General features: G+C 34.5%; 1 protein-coding gene across 1 annotated transcript in view; it reads left to right on the top strand.

Annotated features, from left to right (window-relative positions):
• Positions 1-20751, top strand: part of LOC123548642 (uncharacterized) — a 34145-nt gene extending 13394 nt beyond the window's left edge. Inside the window, exons 4-9 of the mRNA XM_045336091.2 lie at positions 1092-1177; positions 10075-10301; positions 12679-12878; positions 15505-15655; positions 17444-17664; positions 19938-20751. Of these exons, the coding sequence (XP_045192026.2) occupies positions 1092-1177; positions 10075-10301; positions 12679-12878; positions 15505-15655; positions 17444-17664; positions 19938-20150 (1098 nt within the window). The 3' untranslated portion in view covers positions 20151-20751. The remainder of the gene's footprint in view (positions 1-1091; positions 1178-10074; positions 10302-12678; positions 12879-15504; positions 15656-17443; positions 17665-19937) is intronic.
• Positions 20752-22410: the final 1659 nt, after the last annotated feature.

The following is a 22410-nucleotide window of genomic DNA, read 5'->3' as shown; positions in this document are numbered from 1 at the left end:
GTTAAAATTGTATGATGATTTTTCTTACGCCGAATATAGAACTCCAATTTAAGCTGGCCAGGAAAATAAGACGGTTTGGAAACAAAAGTACCAGATCTTTACCTACCATCGGGATTTTACTGTATTACAAACTTATTAAAACGTTGTTAGAATAAGCTGCATGGAAGGTAGTGCCGTGAAGTTATTTTGAGATTCAACATTCAAATAACCAACTACTTAATAGTTGTCATCTGGTTGTTCAAAGTTTAAAAGCAATTTGTATTACTTTATTTAAGTTACAATATACCGATCTCTAAATGAAACATTACCTATGCTTAATGTACAGGACATCGGATACTTTGAAACTTATTTGTAAACCATATTGCTTACGTAGAAGTTCCCTTTTACCAGTCTCCTGCTGGTAATTCAGAGTTTGAAATAGTGTGCTCCCATCGAAGAGGTGACAAAATTGGTCAGACACTTGTTTTATTGCAGCTATTGCATACAAACACATCAGTGATAATAATACATAAGATTACATAAAAAAAAAAACAGATGGGTTAGGCCTCATGTTTTGAGATTAACCTTAGGCCCTCAGCAAGAAGTACTTGCTTTGTATAAGATAATTGCATTCAGTTGGACGGCCAGAAGAGCTAGATGCTAGATCGCTATTAACAAACTGCCATTTGGCAGTTAGTTGGTCAGTTGATATATATCAACTGTGTCAGGATAAAAACGCTAAATTCTGTAAAAGAACATATCCTGACTGTCATTTCAAAATCCCTTTACTTTACTACATGTTCTTTATTATTTCCTTTCCAGTAAGCTATTCAGATTGTAAAAGTAGTAAAACGTCTTCGAATCGATACGATCTTCTACAAAAATCTATTCTTGGCATTGAAAGTAAAATTAACAGCATTTGTTTGAACCAGTATAGGATTTTGTATTTAGGTGAAATGACACATGTGTTTTTCTAAAATTGTTTCTGAAATTTTGTTTAATAATAAAAGTGTTTTGATATCAACTTTTTGAAATCCACCATCTAAATGTTGCAGTTTTGCTGATTTGACTTTTACATTCTTTATTTACATGTTTATACATTCTTTTCACAGTCGACCAAAGTGGTACAAGCAACACTTGGAAAGCTGCTGGAATACGTGAACAATATGATCCGGAAGACGGAAAACACGAAACACGAGTATTTAAATAATTTTGTTTTTGGTTAAGCAGGTTAATCTATGCTTAGTAAGATTTAACCAGATGTCATTAATATTGTTTTGTTTCCGTTAGCGACAGCTTAAAATGAAAAAAATGGCGTCGAGTGAAAAAATATCTTGACATTTGACACCAAATCTTTAAAATAGAACATTAAATTTTATGGATATTTGATTTTTCTGACGGTAAATATCAAACACAACTGTATGATTTTTTGTTGGATTTAACGATATTTAAAACAAAAACCAGGAACTGTATTTTCATTGGTACATAATCGAATTGCAGTTGAAAGTGGACGACTTTTTTCGGCAGTTTTATTTATTTAGGTGAAGAAAGATCGGTGTCCAGACATTAATTTTCATTTACTGATACTCATGGAAAGCAAACCACGCAGTGCTCATGGTGAGCTATTCCGATCACGCTTTCCGTCGTTCGTGCGTTCGTCCGTCCATCTTCAACAATTTTATTTAAAGGACATGTCCTCTAAAACCACTAAATGAATTTTGATAAAACTTTGCCTTGGTGTTCCTTGGTGATCCTCGACCAAATTTGTTCAAACGGTTACGCTTGGATATACACAGAGGGTCACAAGAGCTAAAAATTGAAAAATTAAACAAACTCTCCTCCTAAACCGTTGTTCCGATTTGAAAATAATTTACTCAAAGAGTCCTCATTTAACCATCTACCAAGATTATTCATATTATTCAGATTCGACAAAAACATGGTTGCCAGTGGGTATGGTCACATTTCTCTCTATATATAGCGGAAGCTTTCAAATTTACCTGTGTGAAACTGTTGGTCAGATCTTTTAACAAGTTCAAACGTATTGTCTTTGTGTAACCTTTTACAAGGATTGTTCAAATTATTCTGATTCGTAACCAAACATGACCGCTAGAGGACGTGCTCACTTTCCCCTGTATGTATAATATGGAAACTAAAATAAGTTCATGTATGAAACTGCTGTCCCAAATTTAAAATAATTTTACACAGACCTTTCGCCTAGATTGTTCAAATTATCTTGATTCGTCATAAAATATGGCCGCCAGGGGAAGATGTTACCTTTTCCCCATATGTATGTATTTCAAACTTTAAAAATGCTCTTGTCAGAAACGGCAGGCCCAGTTTGAAACAACTTTACACAAATGTTTCTTGGTTGACCTGTTACGGAGATTGAAAATATTATTTTGTTTCGTCAAGAAAACAAAACTCTCCATAACCACCGGATGGACTTTGATAAAACTTTACACAAAAAATTCTGGGAAGCCGTTTTTCAAAGTTCTTCAAATGTGATGTCGGGGTTGGACACTCTACCGTAAATAATTAAATTATTGCCCTAAGGTCAGTAATTGCGATGCCCCTGCTGAGTGTGATAATATACTTTATTATACTTCACATAAATGTCCAATGCAAATTTCCCATTAGTTTAACTTGAATAATATATCATATTCCCCAGTGATTTTATATCACATGCGCAAAATCGTTATTTTCAATTTCTGCGCAGGTGATATGATCCATAATTTCATATCACATGTGCAACAGCGTTATTTTGTTTTACTGCGCATGTAATATTATTTTTTCATATCACCCGTTGAGAGATTGATACTTTCGCATTGATTAAAAGACTGAGTCGATAAATTTTCAGACGAGGCGCTTATATAATTATACATTAGGATTAAATTACCCTTTTCTGGTGCTCTTGCATGTGCGAACATGGCCGAATTTTCTTCTACGTGCAAAATATTTTGAAAACAATTTTTCATCAAATATTGAATCGAAACTACCACAGTAAGTTTGGAAATGATCTAACTAAGAAAATGAGTCATCACACTTATATGTTTCATTTAGAAAAAAGAAAGTTATCACCGTTTTTCGAATGCTACTGATTGTCGCAATGTTGAAATATTAGAATAAATATAGCGGTCAGCGATATTAAACGTCTCGACTAAATCTATCAAAAAAAGTCTTATTACACAGCAAAGTCGCCACAAATTATGAGTGCTAACAAGTAAAGATTCTTTATTTCTGTCTTCATTATTTGGTTAGTAATTACCTTTTAATGTTAAATAAATTTTTATGTTGATTTTCCAGTAAATGCTTTGACCCTTATAAGCTTTCGGTATAATAAAATAAATATTGCATTCCTGAGAGGGTGATATGAAAAATGTTCACCCCTCGAAATATAAATATAGATCCCGGCTGGCGCCTCGGTCAATATTCATATATCTCGCGGTGAACATTTTCATATCACCCTCTCAGGAATGCAATATTTATATAATATTCTTTTATATATCTTCATCTCTGAATCCATAATAGCTGGAGCCTTAATATTTGGTATGTGATATCAGAGTTTGACTCTCTGCTGTACAAATTATTGCTCTAGTGTTAGTGATGGCCACTACCCTGGGTGTAACATGAATATACCATATGCATATATCTAAGACAGTTTGGAAATCCTCTTCTCTGAAGCTATTATAGCTAGACCTTTGATATTTGACATGTGATTTAAGGGTTTGACTCTATATCATAAATGCAAAAAATTATTTCCCAAAGGTATAAAATATCTACCTCCCTATGTGTGACATGTACTTACTATAACCATATATCTAAGAAACTTTGAAAATCTTCTTCTTGTAAGTGTTACAATTATTGCCCTAGGTTAAGAAATGACCATGCTCATGTGTGTGACATGTATATTTTAATTGAATATCTTCTCTGAATCCATGATAGGTAGAGCTTTGATATCTATATATACTAAATCTGTACGTGTACCCTTACGTTATTCTCTTTTAAAATTATTCTAATGTGGCTGCACATAAGGTCGAAATAGTTATAAGTGTTCAAACAACATTTCTTTCTAAAACAATGGTCAAATTATAATCTGTGATCATATATCAAGCTCTGTTGTTTTTGTGAGTTTTTTTTTCCAAAATAACATAGCCACTACGGGATGTGGCCCCTTCCACTATCAAAACTACTAGCCAAATTTTAAAATAATTTCACATAAGATTTTGCTTAAGTGACTCTCTACCAAGAATGTTGCAATAATTGCGATTTGATGAAACTCGTGGTCACCAAGGGCATGGTTAGTTGTCATGGAATACTTAAACATTTTGTCAGAAACTGCTGGCCCGATTTTAAATCAGTATCACACACATGTTTCTTCGGTGAAAGTTAACCAAAGTATTCAAATTTTTCTATTTTGTCAGAAAAAAACAACACCATCTGAGCTAGAAATAGAAAACAAACTTCAAACATTTTTTTCTAAACCATTGGTCCTATTTTTTTCGCAGGTGACCAACTCCCAAGATTGTTGGTAATTATTTCCTGCTTGTATAAAATAGGGAAATTAAAAAATATCTTCTAGTCAGATACCTCTGACCAAGTTTCAGAATAATTTCACAGGAATGTTCTATCAGGGAATAACATCTTGACAGAATATAGTTTCTTGTGTGTCCTTTTTAGCTCACCTGGCGAGTAATTGTAATCGCTTGATATCCGTCGTCTGTCGTCTGTTCACACTTAGTGTGTGTATGCAGTGAGTAGATGCTGCATTTTTACTTGATCTTCATGAAAGTTGATAAGGGTGATTGCCTTGATAAAATCTAGGTCAAGTTTAATTATTGGTCATCAGGGGTCAAAATCTATATAAATAGGCCAAATCAAAGAAAACCTTTTGTATGCAATAAGGGCTGCATGTTTTACTAAATATTCGTGGAATTTAATTAGAATGTTTGTCTTGATAATTTATAGATCAGGTTCGAATATGAATTATCTGTGGTCAAAAACTAGGTCACCCGGTCAAATCAAAGAAAAAACTATGTGTGTGCAATAAGGGCTGCATTTTCTCACTGGATATTCGTGAAAACAGAATGGTCTCCTTGATGAATTCTAGGTCAGCTTTGAATATGGGATATCTGAGGACAAAAACTATGTCGCCTTGTCAAATCAAAGGAAAACATTGTGTTTGCAATTGCCGCTGCATTTTACACTGGATCTTCGTGGAATTTGATCAGATTGTTTGTCTTGATCAAATCTTTGTCAAGTTTGAATATCAAATCAAAGAAAACCTTAATGTGTGCAATAGGGTGCATTTTTCACTGGATATTCATAAAATTTAATCAGGATAATTGCGACGATGAAGTCTTGGTGAAGTTTGATTATGGATCAAATTGAATAAAAAACTAAGTCACTAGATTAAATCATAGAAAAAACAAGTGAATGAAGTATTGCCATGCAATACAAAGTCCCCTACTGGAAGGCACCTAATTTTTTCTACTGCAGTATAACATAATGAACTGATATCTGTCAATGATGTATAAACAATATTGTACTACATATACAATATGTTATAACATTATAACAACACACTTGGATTAAAATGTGCATATATAAAAACCCACAGTTGTTTTCATATTGAATTTTTTTGGCTGATTATAAAAATGTTATCATGTAAGTTATTTATAGTAAAAAAAAAAAAAAAAAAAAAAAAAAAATTAATAATATAAGTCCACAAGAAACTCTTTACCAGGTAGAGATAGGTCAAAATACACCTAAAAATTGGATGTAACATGCATGCTGTACCACAGAAAAGTGGTCTCGATTTTTCTCTACTGCCAGTAATAAAAAAGTTACAATAAAATCTATTTATAGTAACAACAAAGGGATGTAATTCTAAAAACAAGGGTGCCTCATGGTGGTGAACATTTGGTCCAAGTTACATTAAAATCCCTCCAAGCATGAAGAAGAAATGTTCCATACAAAGTCATTCTTGAATTTGACCTTTGACTTCTAAATATGACCTTGACCTTAGACCTAGGGACCTGGTTCTTGCGCATGACATGTTGTCTCATCCAGGGGAATATTTGTGCCAACTGATATCTAAATCCTGCTTTGCATGACAAAGTTATAGACCGGACAGGAAAAAAATCCTCTTGACCTTTGATCTCAAAGTGTGACATTGACCTTAAAGCTAGGGTACTGGGTGTTGCGCATGACATGTCGTCTCATCATGGGAAACATTTGTGCCAAGTAATATTAAAATCCCTTCATGGATGGCAGAGTTATGGACGGGACAGGAAAAAAACTCTGTTGACCTTTGACCCCCAATTGTGACCTTGACCTTTGAGCTAGGGGTCCGGGATTTGCATATGACACGTCGTCTCATCATGGGGAACACTTGTTCTAAGTAATATTAAAATCCCTTAATGAATGTCAGAGTTATGGACCGGACACGAAACAGACCCTGTTCATGCTATGTTAACATTTGACTGCTAAGTGTGACCTTGACCTTTGAGCTAGGGGTCTGAAAGTTGTGCATGACATATCGTCTTATTATGAGGTACATTTGTGCCAAGTAATATTAAAATCCCTTCATAGATGGGAGAGTTATGGACCGGACAGGAAAAAAACCTTGTTGACCTTTGACCTCCAATTGTGACCTTGACCTTTAAGCTAGGGGTCCAGGTTTTGCGCATGACACGTTGTCTCCTCATGGGGAACATTTGTGCCAAGTAATATTAAAATCTCTTCATGGATGGGAGAGTTATGGACCGGACAGGAAAAAAGCCCTGTTGACCTTTGACCTCCAATTGTGACCTTGACCTTTGAGCTAGGGGTCCGGGATTTGCGCACGACACATCATCTCATCATGGGGAACATTTGTGCCAAGTAATACTAAAATCCCTTCAAGGATGGGAGAGTTGTGGACCGGACAGGAAAAAAGCCCTGTTGACCTTTGACCTCCTATTGTGGCCTTGACCTTTGAGCTAGGGGTCTGGGTTTTGCGCATGACACGTCGTCTCATCATGGGGAACATTTGTGCCAAGTAATATTAAAATCCCTTCATGGATGACAGAGTTATGGACCGGACACGAAATTGCGGACGGACGGAATGACGGAATGACAGAATGACGGAATGACGGAAAGACGGAATGACGGAAAAGAGCATTCCTATAGTCCCCAAAACTGGTTTTCAACCAGTAGGGGACTAAAAATTGTGTATACAATAGGGGCTGCATTTTACATCAGATATTTATGAAGGTTGATCAGATTGTTTGTCTTGATGAAATCTAGGTCAAGTTTTAATAAAGGTTATATGGGATTATAACAGGCCACCCAGTCAAATCGAAGGAAAACCTTGTGCATGCAATAGGGGCTGCATTTTTCACTGGATATTCATGAAATTTGATGAGATTGTTTGTCGTGATGAAATCTAGGTCAGTTTCGGTTATGGTTTATCTGAGGTCAAGAACTAGGTCTCTAGGCCAAACCAAATAAAAACCTTGTGTATGCTATAGGGGCTGCATTAAACACTGGATATTCATGAAATTTGATCAGATTTCTTGTCAAATATAGGTCAAGTTTGAATGTAGGTCATCTGAAGTTTCTTCGTCACACTTTCCGCAATATTATTCCAGATGTTCCTCTGGTGAGCGACCAAGGACCATTTGGTCCTCTTGTTAACCGATAGTCTTCAAATTAGTATGTTCTTTAAAAATGCCCGCGAGAGCTAAGCCAAAACTAAGCAGAATCATTGAAAAATAGGTGTACCTTGAGAATGAATGCAAATTCATGGAAAAATCAAACAAAAATTTTCTTTTATAGGCTGATCACTACCAAATAGAATGTAAGTCTCCGCAGGTCACACGTAGTCCAAATATAAGTAGTGCTAATCTTTTTCCTTTCTTAGTGCATTTTCTCGGCAGCAACGTGCTTACTTTTACCCTACCGCGTTTCAGTATGTATCTCTTTGCATTCCATTGAAATCGGCATATTCCTATCGCATAAGAATTTAATGTCTCGAAAAGAGAAATTAAAAGAAGCGAAAAGTATTAAAGTCAGCGGGTTGTATTTAACAAACTGTAGTTTTCTTATATAAAAGTTAACACCCTCTTTTCTTTTTGTTTTTTAAAGTAGCGATCTAGTTCTTTATGGGAATATATGTCTCTGAAAATCTGATATGCCCGAAAATGTCGAAAAACCGTTATTCAGTAAGTGGATTTTATATGAAATAAAGAACAGCTGGATTTAGTGGTGTTCAGCCTTAAACACATTGAAATTACCACGAATATGGTGAGCTACATAAGTCAAAAGCAAGATGAGTTTGTCGAAAGAATTTCCAACATTAATGGGTTGTGTTACAAATTTATAAATCACAAAATAAAAGCGTTTATGCAATATTTTATATTTCATAATAATGTGTTATGTACAAGGTAAATAATTATATGCAATATTTTATATTACTATACCTCATGCAAATAACTTGAATAATATATCATATTCCCAATTGATTTAATATCTCATGCGCAAAATCGCTATTTGATTTTCTGCTCATATTAAATTATCAATGATTTAATCTCTTGCGCAACAACGCCTTTTTTGGTTTGGGTGATAAAATAGAGTTAAAGTTACAAGAGTCCGTTTCGTATTTTGTGACCTGTGTATGTTTTCCGAATTTATAAAGTCATTTAATATGAAGCATTCTAATATGACTAATAATGCTTTAAGGTAGTTCTGCATGTTTGGATCGAAATTTTTTCTACAATGTAGAATTTGATTAAACACTGATTTTTCAAAACTTTGTAATATACCTAGAAAATTCAGCAAATAAAAAAGATAGGGTCGTGTGCTTGAATTTTTGCTAGACTGATTTGAAAAATTTGGACCTCACGCAATATTTCATAATGGGAGTCTATGGGAAAATCATAACTTTCATAACATTTTCGCGAATAGAAATTTTTCTACAATGTGGATTTTGTTGAAACTTCTTACAGTTGTAAATAAACATATTACCTATAATTTGGTGAAATAAAATGTGTAGGTCCGTGTGCTTATTTTTTGAGATATTTGACCAAGATTAAAGTAAACTGCACATTTCACGCTAATTTTAAGACATTTTTATGAATTTTTTAACGTGTCATATGTTTAAATATCATATTTTGACTTAAGAAATATAGCAACAGTGCCATTGTAATAAATCTATTCACAGGTTTAGATTAAATCATAAAATTATTTTCATTTCCGTACGCCGAATCCAGGCTTTATTCTACGTTTTCCGGATAAATGACGTTACGCCATCACTTCCGGTTTATCAAACGTGCAGAACTACCTTAATCATCACAACGATATTATGTTGACGTCACGTCAACGTGATATTTAGCGGCATGTACGCAGCATCAAGAAATAGCGCTTTCAAATTTTATGAAATATTTTACTTAATAACATGTTTTAAACGAAATGTCACATTGCACAAATGTGTTGATTAATTTGCAATCATGCTGAGTTAGTTATTCGCTTTGCAGAATAATTCGCAATAATTTTCGCCCGAACTGAACTCCTGCCGCAAGACGTATTACCATTTCCGGTCCTGGCGTGTATAAACAAAGACCAACTATTGGCGGCATTTTGGCGCCATGCTTGCGCGAAGAAACAGGTCCATCATATTTGATATAAATTTTACAATAAAGAACATATTAGAATCGAAATAATTTATAGCGAAACAATGCTTTATCACTCTTTATACACTCGGGCGGTTGTACGTTGTGCGAAATAATTTCACTCGGGCTGCGCCCTCGTGCATTATTACGCCCTACGTTTAACCGCCCGTCGTGTATAAATAGTGATAAAGCACTGTTTTGCTATAAATTATTTCTTAATTTTAGTCTTCAAAAGTCACAATTTGATTAACGGAAAGTACTTGCACGCCATCTTACATTGACCTTATATGTTGGAAAAGTATTAAAGATGAATTTTGTGATAAAAAAGAAAAACCATTCACTTGAATTCATGTTTTTAAACAGATCATATTGCGGTGAATTAAGACACTATATTTTGAAGAAAAAAAATGATTTTTTATGTAAAAATATTTACTTTTTGATGCAGATACGCACTAATAAAGAATAAAGTACAACAGAATATTTCATCTGTTAAGAAGAAACAAATGGAGGTCAAGAAAGAAGGAACCGTCCTTGACAGTGACATCACTCTACAGATGCAAGAATTAGAAGCGGCAAAATCTGAATATTGGGATCTGCAAGCAGAGCGTGAAAAAGCAGAAAAAGAAATCGATGAACTTTATCAGAAAAGACACCACTATCTTGATCAAACAGGTTAGCGAATTTTATGCAATAGATTTTACAACAAATAGTGAATAATATACATATAGTAGGTGGATAAGTTTAATCGAGTAACTTACACTATCGTTGACTTCTAACGTATATGATGTTTACTGCACTTGACTGAAAGGCTCAATTTTTGAAAATACAAATTTACATAATATGTAGGGATAGTACCAGATTTTTCAAAGTTAAGAAGAACATTGTTAAAGGCTTAGACGAATGTTTCTGGGTTACCAACTTTTGTCTTGCACATTTCGTTTAGTTACGGTTAAAGAATTACAATTTTCCTTATTCCGTATATATTATTTTGCATTTTGATAAGTCTAACATGAAAAATTATAGACCAAAACGGATGAAGTAGAATAAATTATTTGGAAAAAAAGAGTTTTAGCTATATTCCTTGAATATTTACTTAAAATACAGGACATTGAAAATACATTTGTCTATCATTTGTACAACATTTGTCATCTGCTTGCATGGCTTGCGTGCAATAGATACAACTTGAGTTATTCTTTTGATTTTCATGTATATTTTACTTTTTTCAATTATACATATCCATTTTCTTTACCATTTGACAGGAGTCGGTATATCGTTATTCAGGCAAAAAATGTCATTTTCGAGGGGGATGGGACAAAATATAACCTGTTGTCTACGTTCAACGTTTGGAATTATTAGCAAATCCTTACGCAACAATATAAAATAATACCAGACTCAGTTTGATTAAGTCTGTTAATGAAAGGTAATGAATAAATGTAACACCTCTGAAGCCCCACCAGCACCGACTTAAGCGGAACTCTAATACTGTAAAATCATTTAATTTCGTGGGCATGAAATTTCGTGGTTTTGGTCAATACGGCAATTTCGTGGAGATGTTAATTCGTAGATTTCAACTTTTGAAGATAAAATCAATGGGAATTTTACGTATTCGTTGGGATTAAATTTCGTGGATTGACTCAACCACGAAATCCACGAAAATTAGTCCCCCACGAATATTAATGATTTCACAGTATCTAAAAAACATTTAAAGGGCACCATTTTACCAAATGATCAGAAAATATAATAACGTCAAGTCTATAGGAACGGGGAAACATTATCTAAAGGAAGCGGATACACAAGTATTGTCGGGACTTAATGTCCACTCTTTTTATGGTACTTTTCCCGACATTGATATATCAAACTGTACTGTACATAATGTACTAAACAACTACCACAGTTTCCAAATGAAATTAAACTTTACATTGACCATTGGCATTAAGTGAATATGTGCATATTGTCAGAACTTCCGTATCCGGGGGATTTGTCCCGTTTTTTGTCCAGGTTTTTTAAGTAATGCTCATTTTTGTTTTGAGATAATGATATGATTCTGTCAAGCATTTTCAATGGTCATGAGGCATTCATTATTGTTCCTTCTCAAGAGAAGGAACACTTATGGTGAACATGTCACACTTGACTGAGCATGTAATGGATACAAGGGTATCGTCAAAGGAATCCGATTTCCTGTAGGGCGCCGCCATCTTAGATCCATGCATATTCATTACAGATAGCCTCTAGCCCAATATGTGTTTACGCATAATCAATCTTTATTCCAGTCTTTAAATAGTGCAATACAACTACGTCAAATAACAGAACAAGAAGACACAATAATAAAGTTTAAATCCTGTAACTTCTCGATTAAATATATCATAGTAAAGAATCGAGATTAATGAAAGGAATATGCATCATCTAAAAATAGACTCCCGCCAAAACAATTACGTAATAAAATTGTCCCTGGTCACGTGATTCCTTTAGCTTCTAACGTTTCAAATTTGCAAGTCATTTCTTTTGTGTACTTTTTGACTTCCTGGTTTGTTTTTCGAATCGTAAACGCATACATGTACGAAATTTCTTTGTGTTTTAAAAGTGTGCGGGTACTTGCTGGTGTAGTCGCGTGATGAAAATATCCGGAAGTGAAATACAGACTGCAAGACAAATGCTTCCAATAGCATAATATGTACTGCACTTGCTTATATTAAAAAAACAGCTTTGGGTTACGATAAAACTGTTAATACTTAGATTAGTTCTTAAATAGATCTAGATTAAGTTTGCACAAAACATATTTTTCTCATTGCATTATTAAACATTTGTAACATTATGCTAAAACAATATCCCTTAAAAAGATATTTAATATGTTCTAGAAGGAACCTTTTGGTAAGCTAAATCTTGTTACAACATTCATATCAATAAAAGAATAAAAGAGACATACTGCAAAATAAGCATGTATATATTAGTTAAACCTCTTAATTAAACAATGACTTTGGATTAGATTGGGATGGAGGAGATGACTGTTGAGGCATATATATAAATGACTCTTTCAAGATATTTTTTTCAGTACCATCAGAGGAAGAGAGACAATTTAATGCTGCAGTAGACAACTTGTTACTTCCCGGCTTGGCTATGGAAGCTGTTGCATTGGCAGAAGGAACCGCCATTGTTGCGGCTGGAACAACTGCTGCGTTGACGGCCGCACTTTTACCGGGAGCCATTTTAGTCGGTGGGTGGATGTATAACTCTATGCGCAGAGAGGAAGAGGTATTTAGTTAATAACCAATTCTAAGCAACTTGCGTTTGAACAATGATGTTTAGTTGTGTCATTTCCTTCGTATCCCTAACAGCTAATCGGTTACAGTTTAAGGTAGTTTTGCACGTTTGAAAAACCGGAAGTGATGGCGTAACGTCATTTATCCGAAAAACGTAGAATAAAGACTGGATTCGGCGTACAGAAATGAAAATCAATTTATGAATTAAGGGAAACCTATGAAAAATATATTTCACTGTTGCTATATTTCTGAAGTCAAATATGTTATTAAAATATATGACACGTTAAAAAATCAAAATATTGTCTTAAAATTAGCGTGAAATGTCCGGTTCACTTTAATCATGGCCAGATATCTTAATATCTTGGTCTGCACTGGTCACAAACTTTAAGGCAAAATCACTGACGTCGGGGGAATTCGTAACGTGTTCTTTCGGAGAAGACAATGAGGTCATTTGCATATTATGGTAGATAAAACTCCCGATTCTAGATTATGGTCATTAAAATACAAAATGTATATGATTTTAATTTATATAAATCTGTAAAACCACGCAAGAAGTTGTGTGAGTAGTTGAAATTATGATCAAAATTCAGACAAAGAGGTTGCCTAAGGCACGTGTCCAGGTAGGATGCCAGGGGGCCCGCCCCCCCTCCCCCCCAGCTGGCTGGCTAGTTACGATTTTTATTAATATGGGCCCCTCAATTAACAAATTTATACACCAGCGCAACTGGCTTGATTTGACAGCAAAACACAGGCTAAAGAGCCATAAAACGGTGTCCAGTCGTGGAAATTAGCCCCAGGCATGTCACAGGTAAACGTTTATCTGTGCATGCTTCATTGATCGCTTGATCTGTACTTGATTGGGTAGTGGAGAAACTATTATGATTTTTACTCTTTGGAAGTGTTATAAAATGATCATTAGATCTAGATCTAGAGGACCATTTTGTTAAGTAAATCATAACATGAATCTGAAAATTGAAACATTATGATGGTTGTATTTTGTTTTTACATTAAGGCACATTCCCCAAATTTATTAAATTGATAGATATTTATCCTATCTTTTTTTTTACAACAATTATGAATTTGAAACTACTGTATCAATTTTACTCTTTTGGGTCCAATAACCTTACTTAAAAACTCTCATAGTTTTAAAAGTAGTTTCTCAGTAAATCTTACAAAACGCATCTAAAACTCGTTACTTATGAGGGTTTTTATACATAACAAGAAATATCTTTAAAAATGATGGTCGGCGAATTGTAATAAGGAAAGAAGTTTATGAATTTTTCATCTAACATTCATCTTTCATCTAACATTTTTCAAATTGCAAAACTAAACACCGCACTTTAACAATTTAAATGGTTCTCTTTTAATTTTTCGCAAAGGTTTCTAAGGTTGCAATTTTGTTTCGTTTATCCTTAGACGAATAATTACAGCAGTAGTTTGATGAAGATTCATGAAGCGGTTCATGAGAAGAGGTCATTAAACGTGTTTATATTTTTAGCTAAATTGGTCCCTATCCCCATTTGTAACAAAATAGTTTGTAACAAAATAGCAGGAGACCTTACGATATTGTTACACATCGAGTTTGATAAAAATCCATTACATTTTAGTGGTTAATGCGAAGAAAGGCATACCTATTTTTAGATATAGTGGTCCCGAATAGGGCCCAAGTTCCTATATAAATAAATTTGGAAGAGGACCTTATAATGATGCTCCAGACCAAGTATGACAAAGATCCACCAAGCTGTTCATGAGACGCTGTATAAAGGCATTTCTAGTTTTAGCTGTAGCAGCCCCTAAATGGGGTCAAATGTCCCAGCTGAACAAAGTTGGCTGCGGGCCTAATAAAGATGCTACAAATCAAGTTTGATTAGAATACATGAGAAAAAAATCAATTAAAGGATTTTTTTTATTTATTATTTTTATTTATTTCTAAAATAGGCCAACTGATCCCGCTTTAACAAATGCATGTTCGCTATTCATGAATGTTTGGATAATGACGTCACACCTATAAAAAAGTGAGGGTCAAGCAAAACATACAATTGTAATTATTTGAATATTTCTGTTTCATAAGCAAAGTTTGACCGTAGTCATATCACATAGTTAAACTGTATGCAGCGTACCTTCACTCCAGTGTAATGAGATTCAGTCATTATATAGCATATATATAATGAAACAGATTCCAACTGAGTTCAATATTTGCATACCATACTAAAGAAAAATATTCATATATAATAAATCAGTTAAATAATTTATAACAAATATATCAAAGCAACAAGTACTCATTTTAATATGCAATCTGAATAAGTCACAAAAGCAAGAAACCTTTTCATATACAGACGACAATTGTAACAAGGAAAATCTTTTAAAAAGCACTTCTCTACATAAAAGACTCTTATCACAACCTTATTCATGTGATACGCAGACCGTATTCAGCTCTTTCTTTAATTTGATAAACGATTTACACTATATTAGCATTGCTCGACTTTTAAGCATTTTTCAGGTACCGTATATGCTTCTATGTTATATCTATTTATACAACTGTATCGTTTTTGTTAGGTCAGTGAATTGTGATAGTGTATTTATCAGCAATTAAAACATGCCTGTAATTCTCATTACAGAGAAACCGGGCCTTTCAGGCAAGCGAGCAAGTGGCAGAAGATCTTAAGCTAAAACAAGAACGGGATGATAAAGCCCGTGAACGCATCCTTGCGATAAAAGAAGATTCAATCAGGAAAATAGCTATGATTAAGGGCAACTTTGTCAATAAAGGTAAGTTTTTAAACGTAAGGTGTCAATTTAATATAAATGCGGTACTTTTGAAACAACGTCAGTTTACTCGAGGGACCATACTACAAATTTATTTTTTGCATGTTTGCTTGGTTTCGTTCCCTAGATTCTAAGACAGAAAGTATGTTCATCTAGACAGTTTGTCTATACCTATTTTCAGTTAAACACTCTTAACGCTATGTTCTTCCAATTGATACGCATTACTTTCAAACGCTATGACGATAAAAGAAGAATCGGGGGAGTGACTTTCTAATTAATGCAAATTAATGGTTAATGTGACATGCTTTGTTTGGCAGACCAGATCCAAAACCAAACTTATGCACTAGCATATTCAAAATCATGAAAGGCTATATTTTGCATAACTGTGTTTACTAAAGTAACTGTAGGGATAAATGGTCAGCAAGAATGTAGGCCTCTATTAGCTATTCATTTTAGGAATCAGTTAACCTGCAGCTAGTTGATACAAGGTCACGTAAATATTGTCACTAGTTACTAACAAAACAACATTCAGAACTGTACACAGATGTACTTCATCTGTGTCGATATTTAGTTACGGGTAAATGCATTTATCACTCTTGTAAAGTTTGAATAAAACTGGCGCAGCGGTGCCAAAGGAACCGTCGTTTGAAACAATTGCGGACATGCGACAGAAGATAAATTAAGATGGATACCGATATCTCAGTTGAGATAAGAGAACGTCTGGCTAATTGAATTGATAACGTTGAGATTTACTATAGGAAAGAACACGTCGCCTGCTTAAAGACCTACTCCAGTCCTACCTTTTAACCTTAAATTGTCACTGAAAAGCATGTAAATCCTGACTATGAATAGTGATGCCTGTCAAAATAGAGGTTTTTTTTATATAAAATTCAATATAAAATACTTATGGTTTTGCGTGCTAAAGTGTGGCGCTTGGCCGTTAACTGTTACATGTTGTAATCATGGGTTGCATACACACAATAGAATTTGAATAGCCTCGGAGCAGGGCTTTAAACAAAGAAACGGCTCTAAAAAAGCTGTTAAATTTCGAACAAGCAGTTACATGTAATAAGTTTGTGAAAATGCATAATGACAAATGGACAAACACTCAATGAAATATCATTCGTTTTAACGAAAGGTATAGGCTGAGTATTTACATAATATATGTGATAACGTTCTTGAAGTATTTTGTATGTCATTCGTACTAGATTTGCTGTTCCGTTAAAGATTTCATTTAATACAGCTATATTCATTTAAAAGTATAAGAATTGTAGAAGGTTTAAAAATTTAACTAAACAGCAAAATCGCGCGAAACAAAAGTTGTATCGCATAATTGCGGATTTCAAAGAGATTTACTCTGTACAGAGTTTTTCGTTAACTTTATTACAATGGCTTATTGAAATACTACCAAAGTGTCTAGACATGCGTACCATAGAATTACTGCGCAGCAGATATTGTCATGGAAACTTATCATGCAACACCACTGCCATTTGTTTGTTTGACTGAAATTATTTTTGTTGCATCTTGCATGACCCTGAATATTCATTCGATCGTTTTTAAGCGCTAACGATGTTTTTCATAAAATTATAGCCCATAGACATTTAAAAAAGTTTTGGCAAGCCTTGAAAGTTTGTATACTTTATATAGAATTAACAAGTGAAATATCGTTGCAAAACATCTTTTGCAAATAATTTAGGTGTTACAAGGTTGCTTGATAACAACAACGGTCACACTGCGCACGTATTGAATAATTTAATTTTGTACTTATCAAATACTTTAAATTGATTGAAGCGTTCCTTGGGAATCCAGAAAGTCTTGTACAGGCAAAGATACAGCTTGAAAACGTGGGCAAACACTTTCAGCAGATTTTAGAGGTATGGATACACTTTGCGGCACAACTGAACCATCTTAGCCAAAGCAAAGATGATGCAGAACTTATGTATATAGGCTTCGAAGATAACCCTGAAGGATTTGCTAAAGAACTAAATCAATCCGTAGATGAAATAAAACGCGTGAGTATCTATAGATGTTATCAACAATTTACAATGTTACACGTTTTCTTTTTTAATTTTGCGAGAACAAATCCCATTAAAGGATAAACAGCTATATATGCAATTTTCAAAACCAGTTACCATTTCTATAATAATAAGAGATTAAACATGTTGTTTACATTTTAATCTGCTTGGCATTAAGCATGTTTTAGATAGCCGTTTTGTAATTATTTAAGAAATAATATATCTCATTTAGTGATTTGTCGCTGAATAAATCATTGTTTGGAATTCAGATGCGAAGGAATTATATTACGAGGGCGCAGCCCGAGTGATATAATAATACGCATCTGAACGACAAACAATGATTTTATTCAAGAGCAAATCACCAACTGAGATATATTATTTCGATTCTAACACGTTACCAGTGACTTTAAAGTACATCCTTGACGACATTCATTAAATATTTGCCCGTTTTCAATCGGTTTCTTTTCCAGCGCGCCGCTATGCCGTTTGACACCATGACGTAATGATTGTGACGTCAGAACAGTGAATTGTATAATAATTCACTGTTTTCAGCCTTCTTTGTTTTATAGGAAAATGAATCGGATCTTGTTAGATTTTCAGATTATTACATTTAGTGCTAATGCAATAGCCAGTAGGCCTATCGTCTACCTCTATTTTCAAACAGGCTCCATTTCATCGTTGACCTATTTTACCTTGTAATATTTTATACCCACTCCATAAATTCTACACTTGTGGTAGATCTAGATCTAAAAGAATTTTAAAAAAACCGATAATAGTCCAAAATTTCAACAAACAAAGCTGCGTTATTTATAATACCTATGTTTCCCTCAGAATGATATTTATGTCCTTTATGTTACCCGTCACGACAAAACGACAAATTAGACACATACGTTTTATGATAAAGTAAAATTGCTGTCCTAGTGCATATTCAAGTTGGTTGGACGCTCCAGACATTGATCCCAATTTTTCTAACGGTTTTGGCCATTACTAAAGAATAACAACTAGCCCTAACACGTAGCCGAAAATATAAATGTACTAAAGATAGCTTTTTAGTGTAGAATCACCATGCACTGCTTAAACGTAGTTTAACTTGGTGTTGTTACAGCACTTAGTGTCAAAACTGGCAGAAGTAAAGAATTGTTCATAAATTGAATATCTCTTTTATCTGACCTAAGCACGCAGTTTTCATAGTCAACTTGCTTTTAAGAAGGCCCATCCGTCGTGCACAAACTTCTTCTCATGGACTGCTTGCTTGATGAAATTTAATACCCCAGTCACACACACGGCGCGAATAGCTACGTCTAGCCACGGATAGAAACGTAGTAATCCGTTATGTACCTGAACCGTACCTTAAAGCAGTAATGCGTATCAATCCGTACCAATCCTTCTAAATATTCAAGCCATTGAGCTTAAACTTTTGGCATGTAGCTTTATGTATAGGTCTTCTAAATAATGTCTATAGGGTTAAAATTGCTCCGTTCGGGAGTCACTTGTTTAAATAAGAAAACAAATCTTGTCTGAAGAGACAAAGCCCAGGGCTATGTAACATCGTGTAGTAGTCTTCTGTCAATTTTTTTTCCAAATCATACACATCATCTATTTGCATTTTGTATTGTGTGGAGGTTCTCTTTCAAGTTTGTTGAAACATGCCGATGGGGTCAAAGTTTTCCTGTCCAGCAACTGACGTAGGGGTACTGTTATTGACATTTGCGGGAAAACTGAATATTATTGTCTAACATTGTAACGCCTATTTATTTTTGGAATGTTACATAGCATAGTAATTTCTTTCAAAATTTGTTTAAATCATGATTTTTGTCAAAATGGGTGACGTCTTATGGGTCATTCATATATAGGAAAACTGGCAAATAATTAGACACCGCTGGCTAGATTTAAAATAATGTCATCCAATGTTATTATAATAAAATCACTATCGTACGTTAAAACAATCAACTGGACAATAAGCAACCTGCGCACAATCAATAGAGGGCCATTATGCCCTTCTTTCTTTCTTGCGGGTTTCAGGTCTGGCATATTTATCATTTTGTGTCTCAAATTTTGACTTGTCTTGTCTTGTCCTGTTTCCAGTCAAGCAAAGCTTTTGCCCGAAACGTAACCTTGTACGCCATTACGGGTCCACTACCTTATGCTGGCAGAATTATTTGTAGCAATATTATGGTGAGCAAATACATTCCCTGCACATTAGAGGCATCTAAAATAGCACCCAGGGAATTTAACTTATGTCAAATTCACTTATACAATCATTTTGCAAGGTATGGCAAGGATTTATGGATGGTTGTACAGAATATCAGACAGAAAGTGATCAAGAGAAGCATCAGCTATATGGCTTTCTGACAGAACCTGTAGATGAGCTAAGCATTGAAGAATGTGAAAGGAAACGCGACGCAATTTTGGCAAAAATGGAAACCGACCTGGAAAATCTAACCGTTGGCTTTATTGGAAGAACACCCATAACTTATGAGTGAAAACGGGGACATATTACGGTGAAAATTGTGTAAAAATCCCTTTTTTCATTCTTTTACTTTATATCAATTTTAAACTAAATTCAGTACGTAAGATCATTGTGCCAAAAAAAAGGTATGACCTGGTAGGCAAATTTAAGACTCTGATCACAGACTGCAGAAGCGTGTTGCCATACTTGGACATGTATATATATATTGTTGGCAGATGACTGTAAAGCCTCATAACATAATTGAAATGTGACTTTGGTTGCGCGCCTCTTGAGATCCGATCCGGCAAAATCCACTAGAGCCGGATACAGCATTCCAGTTTGAGCTATTAAGTATTATAATAACCCTATTATATATTGCACTGAAAAATCTTGTGTGTGTATCTTTTCAAGATTTCTGTCGCCAATTGCTGCTTGGAGTTTATTTTTAAAAGTACATGAAGTGTCTATATGTAGCACATGTTTCAGTTGAATACATAAAGTACGTTAATTATAGTATGAAAACGAATATAACAGGCAGTTATATTGGAATTTAATTTGTTAAGTGTATATAAGAATTGTCTTTTGTAGCACATGTTTCAGTCATTTGATATACATAAAGTATGTTCAAAATCTAATCCGATTTTTTTTTAATTGCCAAATACAAAATAAGGAAACAGTGTGCTGTTTACATAGATAATTTGCATCTAACAATTTTAAAGCGAAATCCTTACAAACATCATCGCATGTATAAACTGCACGTAAATTGTAAGAAATCCTTTAGTTTAAATTGTGTTACCAGTGTTACAAAGAAAACCCGCTATTTTTGTAAAGTTCACACTTACGATTTTGAAATTTTGTTTTGTTTCAAATAAAATTCACGCAGTAAAAATCTGAAAAGATGAAGGATGTCGCCTTATTATTGGCATTGAATTCAAAGTGGCTGCAGGTATCTTTTTGTTGGTATTGTTTTTCGTTAATAAGAACGAAAAAAAATGATGAGCAACTTGAAAATGATGATTATTAACTCGAAGATATATCCTTTTCGATTTGTACTCTGCCAAGAAGAGCAGTCCATCCACTCCACTCGAAGATGTGTTCTAATAGGAATTTGGAATCATAAGTTTGTTTGTTTGTTTTGGGTTTAACGCCGGGCAGTTAACCTAGCCAGTGTTCCTGGATTCTGTACCAGTACAAACCTGTTCTCCGCAAGTAACTGCCAACTTCCCGACATGTATCAGAGGTGGAGGACGAATGATTCCAGACACAATGTCTTTGATCAAATCTTCACGGAGAACATACGCCCCGCCTACGGATCGAACTCTCCGTAGATCTGCGCTATCCCCGATCGAACTCACAACCCCGCGATCTGTAGACCAACGCTCTCCCTACTGAGCTAAGAGGGCGGGCTTTGAAATTATAAGATATTTAAAACACCAGTAAAGCGTCTTATAATATAAATATCTAAATATAAAGCATTAAAACAAATAACTTCGAATACATTAATAGTAAAAACAAAGAGACAGAAAGCAACTTCACTTCCTCTACGGCATTACCACCATGTTGTCTGCCTGCCAGTGTCTGCCATATATCAAGGAGAACAGCAAATTTAAACAGACACTTCTCGTATTCAGTAAAGGCTAAGATATCTATAATTTCAATTATACAATAAGAAAGGAAAATCATGGAACTGTTACATTTAACGGCTAAATGAGCAAAGTTTGGCTATAACCCGATTGACTAAAATACAAACGAATATGTGCTTTTATTTCTATTCTTGCATAAAACCTACTTTTTTCACTGGACCCGCCCATGTATTAACGGGAGAAAAATCGTGTGCAAACAAGGCAATTCACGTGCTGTTAATACCCAATTTTTATTTTTGAAATGCTTTCCCAGGGACGTATATGTATTTCTGCGCAGATTGACATCAGGCATCTGCGTCTTCTTGAAGCATAAAAATTGCAATCTAAACCATAGAATGTTTTGCTGTATCAGTAACTAACGCCAAATGCGCTGCCCCCAACAATGTTCGTACTCGTTTCTTCCCTTGTTTACTCACCTTTTAGAACTCGGCGTCGATTCAGATTTTGTAGACAACCGTGAATATTTAAGAATCGCGTGTAACCTGTGCAGTTCTTTGTTTTTAGGAATCATATTTATGGTTTTGGTAAGTATCAGTCGGTATGTTTTTTATCTAATTTCTCGAAGAATTTATATAACCAGCTTCGGAGCTTGACACTACGTTCGTACTCATCCGTACTCCAAACTGTGTCCGTACTCAATATAACTCGAAT

The sequence above is a fragment of the Mercenaria mercenaria genome, chromosome 6, assembly GCF_021730395.1.
Source record: "Mercenaria mercenaria strain notata chromosome 6, MADL_Memer_1, whole genome shotgun sequence".
Taxonomy (NCBI): Eukaryota; Metazoa; Mollusca; class Bivalvia; order Venerida; family Veneridae; genus Mercenaria; species Mercenaria mercenaria.
Note: the sequence above shows the minus strand (reverse complement) of the source record. Positions and strands in the feature narration are given on the sequence as shown.